Below are 16,211 nucleotides of genomic sequence, written 5' to 3'. Positions count from 1 at the left end.
TGGCTACATCCCATAATTATGCCTTTAAATCGATTGACCCTGTATGATGAGCTTGTTCCCAGCTGCGCCGCGTCTCAGATGCAGTAACACTTCCGCCATTAAAAACGAATTACTTGCCAGCCCATGGCATTAAAATTTAGATTAGCAAATGCATATAATTGGATTCCGTGTGCGCTGAGCATCATCTGTAACTGCAGAACTTGGCCGCGCTGCAAAGGGCTGAACTCAGCAGATGGATCGATGCTGGTTCTTGGCACCTTGTCGCCCCGCCTGCGTGTGTGAGCAGCTGAGTGCACAGAGGAGCACGGCTTTTTCTCTTCAGAGCAACTCCTCTTCCTCATCTTCAAACACTAAATCCACTTTGCGGCGTGAAGAACACGCACGCTATCGATTGAACAAAATCGAAGAAAAGTTTCATGGCTTAATTCAAGGGTGTTGCGTCTGCGCGGCTGAGAAAATCAACCTTGATACGTCTCGTTGCTTTGAGCTGGATCGCTCACCATGAATGTTTATGATGATAATGATTCTTGACACCTCGGTGAAGAGATTGTGACTTTTTAAGATAATTCTATATCTATGTATCTGTTCTCAGGGAATCAGAGTCTTTACAGATAAATAATACTGATGTTTATCATCTTTATTTTTAAACCTTTGTATAGAATAGATATATTTTGTCAAATAAAAACAGCAACAGTTATTATTCCTACATTGATTTGTAGATTTATGGTTTTGAGCATTCAGGTGCTTCCACATCCATGTTTACACTTTACATATTGTTCCTGTTACTCAGAAGAAATGATCTTGTTGTTAATATGATTTATCACATTCTTGTGTTGTTATAAAGTTATAAACTGTACATATGAAATCCTGCGCTCGTCCCATGCGACGATACTGAATTAGAATATATTTATTCTTAATGTTGCTCTGTGGGTTTTAAACTCTGCAGAATTCAGTGCTGGTTTTAAAAACCTCATCTCCTCTGTTGATGTTGTGGAAGCTGCTTTTTTTAAGTAAATTGATGCGTAATTCATGTCGGAGATTTTAAGTGTCCGTGCGAACCCCCGTCCTCGCTCCGTCAGGGCTTCAGTTCACGACGAGGCTCCTTCCTCAGCTCTAACTTAACAGGACGTGACATTTCCAACTCTCAGATTCTCCATTAAAAGCCTCTGTGGTTCTTTGTGCTTCAGAGTGAGCGTCTGTGAAGACTGTGCCACAAAGAGAACTACACACTGTGCTGGCTTCTGTATTAAACTGTAGGTCACACAGCAGTGGGTGTGCTACTAAAGATCTGTCTTTCTGTGGGAGTCACTTCACGTCCCGGGGCGTCATTCTTCTCTCCTCCCCCCATATTGTCCCGTAAAGGTCACTCCCTGCTTGAATGTGAATATTGTCGCTGGGACGTGGAAAGAGAAAAATAAAATGGCTTTTTCTTATCTGCCACTGGAGAGCTCGGTGAATGAATCTGTCCTCCGGCTCGTCCATCTCTTCCCCGGCAGGTGACGCTCCGCCGGTCTCTTGATGTCTGTCAGCGATGGCGTCGTGAGGCGGCGGTAAGGTTGCACGAAGGTCGTGGAAACGCAGTCGGGCTGCTGACCTGTGTCCCCGCGGGAGAAGGGACACGGGAGCCATCTTTTAACTTTTAACTAACGGGGGCAGATCGCTGCAGGTTCACATCTCGTTCTTCGCCCAGAGGGAAAATCTCGTCTGCTCCTGAAACACAACGCTGAACATCTGTTTCATGTCGTTGTACATGACAGGTGATATGAATTATACACACAAAGACGTTGTGTGCGTTGGTGATTGTGTTACTGATCTAAACCGTGTGCTGCGGCTCATCAGCGTCAGAGAAGCTTTGAGTGTTTGTGGTGTAAAACATCTTCCTCTGACGGGGACATTCTCTGTGAGGTGTCTTTTTGTCCTTTTTCCCTTCACAGATGATGTCTCTCATGAATAATAATAAGATAATTTAAACATTTGGATCATTCAAGTGACAGCAGACTGAAATGCATTAGCAGTGGTTTATTTGTTGATTTGTTTGTGGTTGTTTCTGTCGCTGCTGTTTTATCAAATTGAAGAATTATTCATGCGTTGTTTGAATTTTCCCTTTTTTTAACCGAGCAGCTTTTTCATTTCCTGCCAAACATAAACCATAACTTCTATGTGCTTCACTTCTCACCGTGTTTAATCACATAAGCACACTTTAGTTAAACAGCTGACATGTGGTGCAAACATTTCTTCTGCTCTTAATTTACCTTGTTATACTTCACGTTTTTGTTTTTTTAAATGTATTCTGCCTCCTCTGATTAACGACGCATCAAACTAAATTCAAAACTCTGACCTGCAGCTTTTAACCGGCTGTGTTGATGAATCCTCGTGGAGGCTGGTGTGTGTTCATTAGCTCACTCTGAGGTGAAGAGATAATAAATGGTATTGATTGTAAGTATGATTTATGTAATCATCTTCCCAGCACCCTGTGATTTTTGAATTTGAATCTGCCTCCGTCAATCAAGACCTGAATCCAAGAAACACACGACAACAAACCACATCTTTCAAACAGATCTTTTATTATCTAAATTATAAACAAAGTGCAAACTGTGGACGCACATAATTAATAATTGAGTAGTAAAATTTAAGGCCAAACCTCCGCCATCATTTATACGTTTTAAGGCACGTGGCCTCATGAGGGTGTTTCCTGCAGTCTCCTCCATATCTGATCATCGCCCCTGTCAACAATACAAACACCAACCTGCGTCTCAAAGCCAGAAAATCTGTTCAATCTACGCAGACGCTGTGACTCTGCTTCATCAGAACTTTATAAGAAGCGTAGGATGAGTTCTTCCACCCAGGTGCAGGCTGCTGCAGGTCTGCTGGCTCGTCACTTCTCATCTCTTTCATTGATGCAGCGTTGGAAGATTCAACTCGATGTCACAGATTAGATTCACTGAGTCTGGTTCAGAGTTAAAGATACTTTATCCCGTGGTTCAGTTCAGACCGAAAGAACCAACAAGGTCATGGAGAGAGAAATAAAAACCTTTCTGTGTCACAGATTGCTCGGTTATGGCGTCACGCTGCAGACTGTCACTCAAAACTGGAATCAGGCCGTTAGAGGGATTTGAGTTTCAGGGTCAGTTGCTTCCATGTTTGTATCCTGAGTGTCTGAGCTGAGATCCTGTGAACAGTAAGATGTGTGACTATGTTAAAACAAAGGGTTTTCCTATGACGACACTGGGGACGTTTCAATCATCAAAAATGTTTGCTTATTAGATTTTTCAGGTGATAATAAAGATGATCAGCTCATCATCAGGTTTTACAGCAAACAGCAGTTTGTCAACAGCCTGATAAACTGAGTTGTGTTTGTAGATATAAGAGATTCTGGGTGATTTCATTAATAGAAATAAAATGTTGCTCTCCAATGTTGTGTGAAGAAAAGTTTACAGGATGTGATCAACGACCAGAAATGTCTTCCTGAAAGTTTCCCAGAACTTTTCAAACAAACCCCCCTGTGTGTTTGCCCTCAATCAGACCTTCAAATCCCCTTGGTCTACAAGTTGTGGTGTGTGTGTGTGCGTGTGCGTGTGTACACAGAATTGTGTAACGGTTCAAACTGAACAACAAATCAAACACAGGTCATAAGTTCAGGGCATTAAATTAAATCAATGCATCAGCTGTAGGGATTTGCACGGTGAAGAACTTCTGGATTATATGTGGTGATAAATGAATGCGAGTTATATCCAGCAGATTAAACATCAGACTGAGCACACGTTGCTGTATCCTGCAGCAGTGCACACACACACACACACACACACACACACACACACACACACACACACACACACACACACACACCCAGTCTCACCTCAGCCCTCTCCCTCTCCCTGCAGTTCGACATGCAGCAGATCACCCTGGAGGAGCTGAAACACATCCTGTTCTACGCCTTCCGCGACCACCTGACCATGAAGGACATCGAGAACATCATCATTAACGAGGAGGAGAGTCTGAAGCAAAACTCCGGGAACTGTCAGACAGAGTATGAGGGAGGTGAGCCAAACTACCTGAGTGTGTGTGTGTGTGTGTGTGTGTGTGTGTGTGTGTGTGGTGGAGAGAGTAGTAGCTCACGCTGTCAGGAACAATTCGAGCAGCCTCATCACGACCTATAACCAGCAGAGTCACCACACACCTGCTGATTTATTGAAACTGGGTGTTTGTAGGAAGGGTCACCGGCTCTGAAGTGGAGCTGATGAAATATACACGACCTCTCGCTGCAGAACTGGAGATCCATGGATATCAGAGCAGCAGAGAGATCTAGTGCTGTAGTACAATCCAGTCCACCACCTGTGTTCCCAGTCTGCACGGCTCACAGATGGGGGGGGGGGCCTTCACGGTCCACGTGGCCCCTGAAGGCCGCCTGCTTCATGGGCCGTGCAGAACCAGACAGTCTGGTATTCAGAGGATTTCCGTATTTACGTCACCAGTTTGTCCCACTCCTACCATTGCATTATCAGCTGCTTTGAGCGGATAGCTTGGAAGCTTCTTCACCGGCACAAGATGAACCCCGGGACAGGTTGTTCTGAGAAGGATCCACTCGTTGGAGCCTTTGAATTGCGGCTGTCTTGTCGCAATGCAGCCTCTGAAGAACGCAGACACTCACTGTTTACTCACTGGCGGAGTGTATGACCCCTAATCCGGACTTCCCACAGAGAAGTTTTGTCCCAAACCAAAAAAGCTGCAGCTGTGCACTCACACAAAACATCTGGAGGCTGCTCTGTGTCATGTGACATGGAAATTACAGCAGAATCTACATCACTGTTTGTACAAATGTAAAAATGCCTATGTGGTCCCTCCTCTTCTGCTACGTAGCTAAAGTCGTCCTCGTGTTGCAGCACTTGTCAGTGTGAAAGCTCTTAGGCATTGCAAATAGCAAGTGTGACTCAGGAAATATGCAAATAGAGACACAGCAAATGGCTTTTTCACTTTGTCAGCAGTAAAACAGGAAATGTAAACGTGTCAAACAAGTTCTATTTCTATTTCAAAGTATTTTTTTAACCTCGATACCGCAGCTCCACAACACGATCACTGACAACAAAATCAAGAGATACTTCATTTGTGTACAACGGGAGGAAGTAGAGATGTATCAGCCAACTTTATTTGTAGTAATGATAATAGTAAAACTTTATTTCTACAGCACTTAACAAGGTTACACAGTGCTGTACAAAATGCATGGGAATAAAGCACAGGAAAAGACAAAACAAAATTAAGAAAGATAACATAAAAGTGCTTGTAAATCTATGGATTATATGACTATGATTCAGAAACATAAACACAGAATAAATGTTAAATTGTTCTATGTGAAATCAGCAAAAAAAGGGTTATGCAGCTTCCTCTGTGTCGTCCACTTTGTCCCGACACGTTCAGATGAATTTGGTGCGTAGGCAAACGTTGAGTCATAATGTCGCAGCTCCTACGTGTCCTGACGGCAGCGCGGCCGAGCAGGGTCCCAGCCCACTCTGCTATTCAGCGAGAGGGTCTTCACCACAAGTGTCTGCAGCGTGGATGATATTGAACTTGTGCAATTCAATCGCATTAAGATTCCAAACATCACCGACCTGTGAATGTGTCGCAGAGGGAGTTCACTGGTGTCACTGTGCACATCGACACGTTGCACCGACACTTTATCAGCGTCTTTAACAAGTTACATCTTTAAAAAAAACCCTGTTCCTGCTGAGTTTATGATGAAGAGTGACCATCGCAGCATCACACACGATCACATCTGTTTCCCCCTGAGGTCCACGAGCACCAGCTGCCACCGAGGGGACACCAAACTGCGCTCAGTCACGGACAAATCAATACGCAGTGTCACAGTGCGATTCATGCCGAGCTCGATTCATCATGCTTCTCTGCTGCTCGTGGCTGCGGCTCTCTGATATACGAGGGAGCACAAGAGTAACTTGATTTCCCCTCTGGCTCCACCTTCGCTCGGGAATCGATACGTGTGAAGCTGGAAAAAAAACAACACGGTAAACAATGTAAGCACTGAATCATCGCCGAGCAAATCGTAGGAGAGCGTAAAGTGCAGGGAGGCGTCTGTCCAGTGTTAGATTTATGATAATATGAGGCGGTGTGAGCCTTTTACAGACACGAGCCTGTCGGCGCTTATTGATGTTGATATGTACGATATAAAAACTTTTGTTTCACAGAATAAGCATTAAAGAAAATATGTTTTACTTGATTCAAGTTCTATATATTTGGTTGTATGTAATTTTTGTTTCTATTCATAGTTATTCATAAAAATAAGTCGTTTTTTTTCTTGGTCATAAGGGTTTAATAACTGGCTGATAAATTAGTACCAATAACTAATATCAATTTTAGCAATAAGTTATATTTAGGAACTTTTTCATGGATGACAATATAATATTAGTAATTGATGATTATGTATTTAATTTTTTGTTATATTTGGCTGTAGTTTGAATACAAGCCACTATAAACAAATTTATATAAACTATTTTTAATGTTTAATTTAAAATACTATTTGTTTAGTGTGAAATAAACTAAACTAAACTAAAACATAGAACGAGATGTGATGCATTTTTAGTTTAATGAAGATCTCAGTGACCCGGCATTGGATGGTTGCATTGAAAATAAAATCTGGTAGTAAATTAATTAAATTATCCTTTACATCACATTGTGTCTGTGGCTCAAGAGATTAGAGAAGGAGAAGCAATGTCCTGTTAGTCGCTGGATGAATGCTCCTTAAAAAGAAAACGTAAACTTGTGTGTAACTGTTTACTCTTTGATTGACATGATTGACAGATGTCACACAAGTGGGCACCTGATCCCGGAGACGTCACCAGAAAGTGTAAATGCTCGTTACAGAGGAAACCATTAGGTAAAGTGTGATTGTTAGCGCAGGCGTCCCAGCTGAACGTCCACAAAGATCGATTCATTCGAAGCACATGTGAAAGTCGACAGTCGTTAGTCAGAGCCTGGAACCCGACGCACACTTCATCAGCTTCATGAGCTCAGCGCTCCACTGAGAATCCTTCAGAGGTTCGGCAGCGGAGCGGCGACTTCAGGCGGCTGAGGAGGTGTTTTATGAGGCGGCTCCGGGCGACTGGACCCAGAACTAATGTCTCCACCGCAAGTCTCCTCCCGTCGCTGCAGTTCAGCAAACAGCTGAACACATGGTGTTTCCATCGGAGCGTTATTCACTCAGCATCACTTACACAACCAGAGGAGCTTCATCAGGAGAGCTGCGAAATATGAAGTCCTTTTGCCTGGATCAAGGTCTGAGTCTTTAAAGAGAATAAGGTGCTTTCAGCATAATCTGAAGTTATCTTACCCTGGGTCCGTCCATCCATCCATCCATCCATCCATCCATCCATCCATCCATCCATCCATCTATCCAACCATCCATCCATTGTCTTCCGCTCATCCATCCAGGTTGAGGAGGTAGCTGGCTAAGTAGGACGCTCTAGACTTCCCTCTCCCCTGTCACTTTCCAGCTCGTCCTGGACGATCCCAAGGTGTCCCCAGGCCTGATGGGAAGTTCAGTCCCTCCAGTGAGTTCTGGGTCAACCCCCTGGGTCTCCTCCCAGTTGGGGTTGCTTGTTAAACCTGGAAGTCGCCCAGAACTAAAGGCATCATGATTAGATCCCTGAATTATCCAACTGTCCCCGTTCGATGTGAAGGAGAAGGGATTCTACTCCGAGCTCTCCTCCAGATGTCCGAACTCATCAACCTTTCACCATGGGGGGCTTGCCTAAATGTTGGGAAATGGGAGTAGAGCAGCAATGGCCTAAAATGGACAAACAGTGTCCCGGTTCAGTTTGGACACTGCCCTGCTTACAGATGTCTTATAGCTGTGGTTCTACGAGACAGCTTCAAGGTGTCGATGTGAGAGCGAGCTGTGTTTTTCTGGAGCAGAGATGTTATTGCTCGTAAACCTCTCCTGGTTAAAATCAGGTTAAAAAGCTTCAGTGCAACATTCATCAAACGTTGAGTTACATCACCTTGGAAACTGGCTGAACGTCCGATCTTAGATAATCTGTTGATGTCATGTTTTATATGAGTCTGGGAATAGTATTCTTCAACAGCAGCCAACTAATAACCCCTCCGCCAAAAAACACGGGGCGACTGCTGTCCTACTTTGCATTTTCTTTGGAGCAGCATTTTTCGATGACTTCAGTGCTTCTCAAATTAAGAGCTAAAAATAGAGCGAGTGAGTGGAGCCGTGTGGCTGCGGGTTCATCGGCCCGGCTCCCCTAATTACCGCGGCCCGGTGGAATCGCCTGCTGCTGAGTTACCGGTCGGCGCCGGACGATGATTGAACCAGAAAATGATCACAGAGACGGAGCGCGGCCGGCTGTAATGTGATTGTGAGTGTCAGCTTGGGTTTGTTGCGTAATGACCTCCAGCTCAACGTGTCATTATTCATTTGTACTCTCATATCTTAAGTCTTTAAAGTTGTCCAGTGGCCGACGGTCCATAGACTGTAAATAAAGATGGACGACATGTCTCCACTTCCTCTCATTGTATAAAGAGGAAATTGAAATATTCTGGGTCCTGCCATCTTGTGCTTTTGAGGTAATTTGGAGCCACGGTATCAAGGTCTCTATGACACTTGGAGAGTGTGTTCTGTAATCATGGTAAATTAGCAGTAACAGCGAGCTCCACCAATCAGAGATGTCCCTATTCTTACCCCTGAGGATTGTGGGTAGTGTAGTGCTTCCCCTTGACATTGCACGTAAACACATTTTTCTAAAAGTTGGTATAAAACAGACTTGTGGCTTCCAGGAGAGAATAACATTGTTTCACAGTCTTGTAGCTTGTGGTAAGTCTACCTGGGATGGTTAAAATAATAATCAAAATCTCTATTAATGAATGAGAACGTTTTTTCTGCACCTTAACAGCATCGTCCATTAGATCGTATCTGCCCACGTCTGTCAAACCTCACACATGCAGTTTGAGTGCATCATCAGGTTTATGTCTTATGATGCAACTGGTGTCACATGCTGAATATTGCTCCTCATTAATAACTGAACTAATGCAAAATGAGTGGAATTCCCCTTTAAAGGATTGTTTAACAGTAAATTACAAGATCTCAATGTAAACCATCTATTCTGATGTGTCCATCTGTGCATCCACATGCATCAGTTGACTGTAGCACTGTCACACTGAGTGTTTCATTCTGATTCTCTGGTTTCCCGCTGTTCGTTCAGCTGGGATCCAGAGAGGCTGTTAGTTCTGCCTGGCAACACCGACGTGAGATCACACGTCCAGTTCTGGTCCTGAGCTCTGAAACGCAGCGGAGAGTTTCACCCGACAGTCGACACGGATTTATGAATAGATATCAACCTTGAGAGAAGATTTGGATCAAACATTGAGATTGAAATTTGCATTTTTTAAGCATTTTAGTGAAGTTTATGAAAATGTCCCTTCAGCATCTTGTTCATCTTTCTCTTGTTCCTCTTTCAGTTCACCCCGCGAAGAAGAACCGCCAGACGTGCGTGCGGAAGAGCCTCATCTGCGCCTTCGCCATGGCGTTCATCATCAGCGTCATGCTCATCGCAGCCAATCAGATGCTGAGGAACGGCATGGAGTAGCCGTGCCCACTGTGAGCGGGGGGTGACGAGCCAGCCTGCATGTGCATGCCAGTGGGTGAGGTCACATCCCCGCGGACAGGAACAGAACCACATGGAGTGACACTCGAAAATCCATTTTCAAAATTTACTTCTTGTTTTTTTTTCGACGTCCAATGAAACTGTGAAGCCAGCATGAGGAGTCATGCAGGACTCCTCCCACTTTACTCTGACAGGGACACTCAAGGGCTGACATCACACATAACGTCCTCTCTGTTTCCCCGATGCAATAAAACAAATGTACACAAAAGACGTCGAGTGCAGAAGTTCAGAGCTGCTTCTCTTTTCCAGCCAGATGTGACGCGTGCAGATGTGTCACCCGCCAGGAGTCTGACGAGCGACCGGCGCCGAGAGAGAGGGACAGTTGCCCTCTCATTCTAGAAGATGGCGGAGCTCGGCGCCACTCAAGCAGAAGGATGCGTACAGCATCAGGCCGCTGCTCCTGCGGTGCTACGATACTTCAGCGCTGCAACTTTCTACTTTCAACTCCTGCCTCTTGGGGCTGGAGGAGGTGCTGGCCTCAGTTCATCCGCCCGACAAACCAAAGCAGGCAACGAGTGAGATGTTTAAAAAGGCGAATCCAGGCTGGTGTTCCGGCCTCGTGGCGCCGGTGAATGGATGCAGCGGCTCTGAACGTGTGGTTGTGGATCTTCTCTCTCCTGGAAACTTGTTTAGTTTAAAGACTTCAAAGTGTAAAAGAAGAGGTTTCTGTGTCTTTATTAGTAACGGGAAAGAAAATCCACCCTGCGATGTTTTCACTGACGTTTACATGGACACTAATGTTCACACTATCGACCTTATTCTGAATAAATAAATAAAAATATGGCAATGTGGCAGAATGCTGTGAAAACTCCACAATAGGACGTTATATCAAGACATAAACATAATCAGAATATTATTATATGTCTAAAGTTGATATTTGCTTATTTCCAAAATGACCTTGTTCTGGTTCAGATAATCAGAACTTTACATCTTTGTCTTATTCAGACTATTGTCTTTTATCAGATTGTTGGTGTCCATGGAAACGCAGTCACTGATGTAATCTGTCTGTGTTGCTCAGTGCACACAAAGATTTTATTCAAGTTTTTTTGGTCCATCCTCTTTGTCTCAGTCTGTCTCGTCTTCTTTTCCCTCACGTGGAGATTTTCCTCCATTTCCCCCAAATGTCTCTGGACATAAACAGACAAACATATCAGCTAAAGAGCAAAGAGCTTTCTCCACTCGACACAACCTGAAATGCAGCGTTTACTCTAAACGCTGTGAATAAGAAACGCGTGCGACTGTGATTTCTTCTGAATTCATGACAGATTTCTACCTACCGTCTATAAAAAAACAGGATAAATGTTGTTTCTCCATCAGCACCAGAGGATTTTTACACAGTGAAGATGTGTTTCAGGGTGGATTTTCTGTTTCTGCATGAAATATATCTTAGTCTTGTGATAAATTTTGATCCCCTTCAGATTCCTCCAACTCAAAACTAGAGCTCATCCTCAGCCGAGGCCCATAAGACCCTTAGATTCAATCACTTTCATCCAGCTGCAGCATATTCCACACACATAGATACCAGGCCTCTAAATGCCTGATTTCTTCCCTTCCACCAAGTTTAGTATAAATCTGTCCGGTTGTTTTTGTGTAATCTTGGTAACAAACACACAAACTGTTTGGGGGGGGGGGGGTGAACACACAACCTCCTTGGCGGTGGTAATAAGCTTAATATTTGATTTCTGATCTGTGCATCATTTGTTTCCCTTTATGTTAGATTGTCATTTTAAAGTCATTGTGCAAAATGAAGCCACCTTATCACAAAATCCTTTATCAGCTTTATTTATTATTTATCAATTTATCTGTACTTTTAATAATTTAATCACTTTTTAAGCAAAAAATTGCATATTTTTCTGTCAGTTGTGAATATTTGCAAGTTTTCATCACAGACGATAAGAAGAAGTCTACATTATACATCATAAGAGCTTTGATGAAAAGTTGTATTAATATAGATGAAACACTGCAGCCTGAAGAAGATCTGAGGATGTAAAAGATGAACCAAATGTAACTTTAACGCTCACGATATTTATTTTATTTGATCTTTGGAAGCTCCCTCCCTGTCCCGTGATGTCACATCACAGATAAAGACGTCAAATACTCACATATTCCAAATACTTTTGCAGCAGATTCTTGTTTCGGAGGTTTCTCACGGCACTGACTCGTCGGCTCTGAACTCCTGCACTGACCCTCATCTCAACATGTCAACCCGGCCGGGGTCGCAGAACACCCATATTATCGAGTGCATGCAAAACAAGTCGTTGTCTTCTGTAAATACCGTCGCCCGTCGTCTGAAGTGTCTCACGTGTCTGTTCGGGGTGATGTCCAGTGTCTCTGTGTGCGCATGACTGTTGGTGCTCTCTGCCCACTGGGGTCCAGAGGCGCAGGGAGGGAGGTCGGTGGGCGAGGAGGCGGCCGCTCCACCACCAAGGCCCCTTTTCTGCTTCCTCTCAACCCTCTTGCCAAAGCCATAGAACTCCCCGGAGGTGAGAAAGCAGACAATACAACACAGAGGCTTTTCCCTGTTGCCGCACGGGAACACAAGATCAAACGGGGCATTGTTTCCTGGCAGATTTCTCTGTCATGTAGGATTTGGTTTGTTCCTGTTGTTGTGTTTTTTTTTTGTTTTTTTTTGCACTGTACCTGTCATCCGTTCCCATGACATCACACAGTTGTAGGTCTGTGCAAGAGTGCCATCTAGAGGTGAAGGGGAGATCACATCGTTCATGTCCCATCACTGTGTGTGTGTGTGTCTGTGTGTGTGTGTGTCTCACTCTCTAAGCACTATGGGGATGTGACGTCAGGCTCTCAGATATTAAATGTGGATGATTTTTATGTGCACTGGGTAGAGCAGCACTCGAAACCGAAACACACATGTAAAAACACTCGTCTGTTTATAGGAACGGATTTTCATTCTCAGAAGATTTATCAATTGTACAATTTGAAATCCCGTAGGTCACACTGGTGTTATTCTTTTTTTTTTACCTGAAAGTATAATAAGTTTTAAAGTGTTGGTGGAAATCTCCACATTCACACATGCACTCGTCACTGCTGTCGTGTTAAAACTGGAAAGTGTTTCATGTTATTTGTTCTCTGAGAAGAACTTTGTCTTTTCCATCTTTTCCCCAAATCAGTGGCTGCACGTCCCCATCGTTGAAGCAGACTTTTATTTTGAAGGGGAAGTCGAGTCCCATGTTGTTTTTTTGTCATGTAACTTTGTACAAAGCTAATAATCTACTAGACAAGCACATACTACACATACTTTGCATGTGCAATATTTAAACATGTAGACTAGAGAGAGACTTTCAGTTGAACTATTTATTAGAGGCCTAATAATTATGAACCTGTAAATATGAAACTCTGTACAAAAGTCAAAGGAATAAGCATTGATGCAATAAAAGTGTTTTTTGTATGTGTTTCAGTTTTATTTTACACGTGGACCAAACTTTTAAACACTTTGGTTGCAGGATCGTCTTTGAAATGTAAAGTTAGCAATAATAAAAATATACAAGTTATTAATTCCACGTTAATGTTGAATTTTATAAGAACAGTTAAATTGTGAGATTTGTTCCTTAGTGACTTTCTGTATTTTATATCTCGTGTTCAGTGTAAATGGGGTAATTAAAAATCTGAATGACTCTCACAGAGCATTAAGGCCCAACAGCAACCTAATGAAACTACATTTAAACTTCCACACAATCATAAATATCAGTCCTCTAAACATGTCAGGTTTTATGAATATGTTGAAAAGTGCCAGATCTCAATTTTAAAGAAAGTAAAACCACTGCACCCTGATCTGCATCTGCACCAAAATGTAATAAAACATTTGCTTCCTTTCTTGTGCTGAAGCGAAAAGCAGCTTTGGTGAACTTGTGAACTGTTTAAAGTAAAACAGAGTAAAAAATATGTTCACTTAACACAGAATTATAATACATATTATACATATATTATATATATATATATATAAGTAAAGACTCATTCTGTGTTTCTCTGCTTGATGTACACAGACAACTTGTTTTATTATTTCATTCCTCTGTTGTAACTCGAGGGTAAAGCTCCAACTTCTTGTTGGTTCAGAGGTGAATATGTTTTATTGACAGCTCTCGAACTTCATGTAAGTTAAGAAAAACTCAAACAACAGGTACGAGCTCGTGGCAGCAGCACAGCCCCTCCCCTGACTCACAGCTCTTTATATAGTGTGCACGTTAACACCTCCAGTCTGATCTGTAATGAGCAGGTCATCACACGCAGTCTTCTCACTGCTCAGGAAATCCTCAAACCTTTTCTTACACTTATAGAAGCTCATTAACTTTTATAAATGGCTCCTTTAAAGGAAATAAACGACAATAATAACTATTATTGTCTGAAAAAATCACAAAAACAAACTTTCCGGTAGAAAAAGAAAACCCCTTCACTTGGTTTTACCCCAGTGATGTCATGATGACGTCACAAAGGGGGGGGGGGACAAACCAGGAAGTGGCAGCTTCTCAAACACCTTGTCCAACATGGTGCCTCCGATAAGAGGACCACGTGGTGAGTATGAACAAATGAGCAGTTCAACAATGTTTTATCCAACAACGCAATAAAAAAATAACTAAGTTAACTCTTGGTCGCGTGTTTTCTTTAATATAATCATGTAGTTTGTATGTGAACTGTGACGTGTTGACTACACAAGTGAAGCAATGACACAAAAGCAAAGATATATTCCAGTAAAATGTGGAGAAAATAATGATATTTCTATGAAAATGTTTGGAGGCCGGAGAATAGAGGCCATGTAATACTGTAAAAGTGAAATAAAGTCGTACAGGCTTGACCGTTCAACTGTGGAGCAGATGTTTGCTGATAAATTCTCTGGAGTCTAATTGATTTTTACACAACTTATAAACATGCATTTGTATATGAAATTATGAAATTTACGTGTTTTTTTTCCAGGATAATCTCAACTTCCTTTTTACTGAGGCTCAAATTTGACCAACAGCCTCAATGAAAGCTTCCACACTCAGTTTAGGTTTAAAAGTGTTTTACTCCTGAAGGTTTAACTTTTATAACATTTCTAGAACGATATCCATGCATCTTCGATAAATAAGTTTCCTGTTGTGGAAAATTGTTTTTTTAACAAAAGCATTGAGGAAACAGAAAGAGGGGGAGATTATGAAAAAGCTCGTTAATCAATCAGGCCAAAGACAAAGTGAACAAACTGACACTCGGAGGTTTCAGGTCCAAAGTGACTCGACGTCATCAAAACAAACACCGAGTTCCTGTGAACGAGAGCTTTGTGATTTCTGTCATCTGTGAAGAATCATGAGTAAATAAACGTTATGACCACCAGGGGGCAGCATCAGGCTCTGATAATGAAACTCTACTTTAAAATAAGACGTGTGTGAACAAACTGTTTAGAATGACTTTGAATGGACTCAGGGGAAAAGGTAAGAAAACAAGGGGAAGGACAAATATATGATGAACTAAAAACATAAAATATAAAACAATCAGGTGCTGAATACAAAACTGAAATGCTATTATTTTTATATTATAAATTCTGTGTAAGAGGAGCAGGCGTCAAGAAGCTGCTGCCTCAGCACCTTTTTACTCTATATACATATATATAATGTTTCCTGTTCCTTAATGCTTTTCTGTTTTGCACAGATTTCTTGTAGAAATTGATCATGTGGACAGAAATAAACTGCATATTTTCTGTCAGATATATTAATGATGTAACTGTTTCGACACAGGTAATAGCAGCTCTTCATCAGGAGGCTGAGAGAAGATGAAGAGTGACTCAGATCTGCAGTCAGGTAAACAAACAGAGATATAAGACACAGCTCGGTGGGATCACACTAACTTTAATTTACTATTATAACTTTTTATTATTTTAAAGGATTTCACTCACAAATAAACAAACCACAGATCTCACCTCCAAAATGAGATTAAGAAGTTATAACCGAGACTAAGAAGGATTTATTTTAATCTGTGTTTAGAAGCAGAATTACACCAGAACTACAGATTTCCATGAAAGTTGATGGAAGGATGTGTTGGGGCTCAGGGAGGAACCTGTTCAATTATGTTGTGAGATAGGGTTTATAAATATAATATTACATATTCATTGTTTTTCAGAGAATAACTAATTTTTGATGAAATATTTAAATCTTTTGGGGACTGAGTGTGTGTGGTGCAGCTTGATGTAGTGGGACTGTTGTTCCTTGCTTTATTTTGAAGGATTTCACTCACAAATATTGAACCAAACTAAAGTACATAAAGAAGCAATTCCAATTATTGCCAATTGTTGTATTTTAGTTTTTGAATTGGTTGGAATTTCATCTTTTTGTAAATGTAACCTTCATTTTCCCCACGTCAAGTTGTCACATGTACACAAGTCATGTGTTTAAACTCTATTTGTTGTTATTTACAAAGAGCGTTGACTGACCTACATCAGGATTTTAACCCACACACTGTATATTATCATATGTATCATATATATATATATATATATATATATATATATCACGATGAATCCAGTCGGCGTCGGGCAGTGGCGAGCAG

At 42.0% G+C, this 16,211-nt stretch overlaps 1 protein-coding gene across 2 annotated transcripts in view; it reads left to right on the top strand.

Moving 5' to 3' along the window:
- Positions 1 to 13,086, top strand: part of caln1 (calneuron 1) — a 54,457-nt gene extending 41,371 nt beyond the window's left edge. For both annotated transcript variants that reach the window (XM_035153435.2, XM_035153434.2), the window contains exons 5-6: positions 3,882 to 4,038; positions 9,472 to 13,086. In XM_035153435.2, coding sequence (XP_035009326.1) covers positions 3,882 to 4,038; positions 9,472 to 9,599 — 285 coding nt within the window. In that variant the 3' untranslated portion in view covers positions 9,600 to 13,086. The remainder of the gene's footprint in view (positions 1 to 3,881; positions 4,039 to 9,471) is intronic.
- Positions 13,087 to 16,211: the final 3,125 nt, after the last annotated feature.

Source organism: Hippoglossus stenolepis, chromosome 4, assembly GCF_022539355.2.
Source record: "Hippoglossus stenolepis isolate QCI-W04-F060 chromosome 4, HSTE1.2, whole genome shotgun sequence".
Taxonomy (NCBI): Eukaryota; Metazoa; Chordata; class Actinopteri; order Pleuronectiformes; family Pleuronectidae; genus Hippoglossus; species Hippoglossus stenolepis.
The sequence above is the reverse complement of the archived record's forward strand: the minus strand, read 5'-3'. Positions and strand labels throughout refer to the sequence as shown.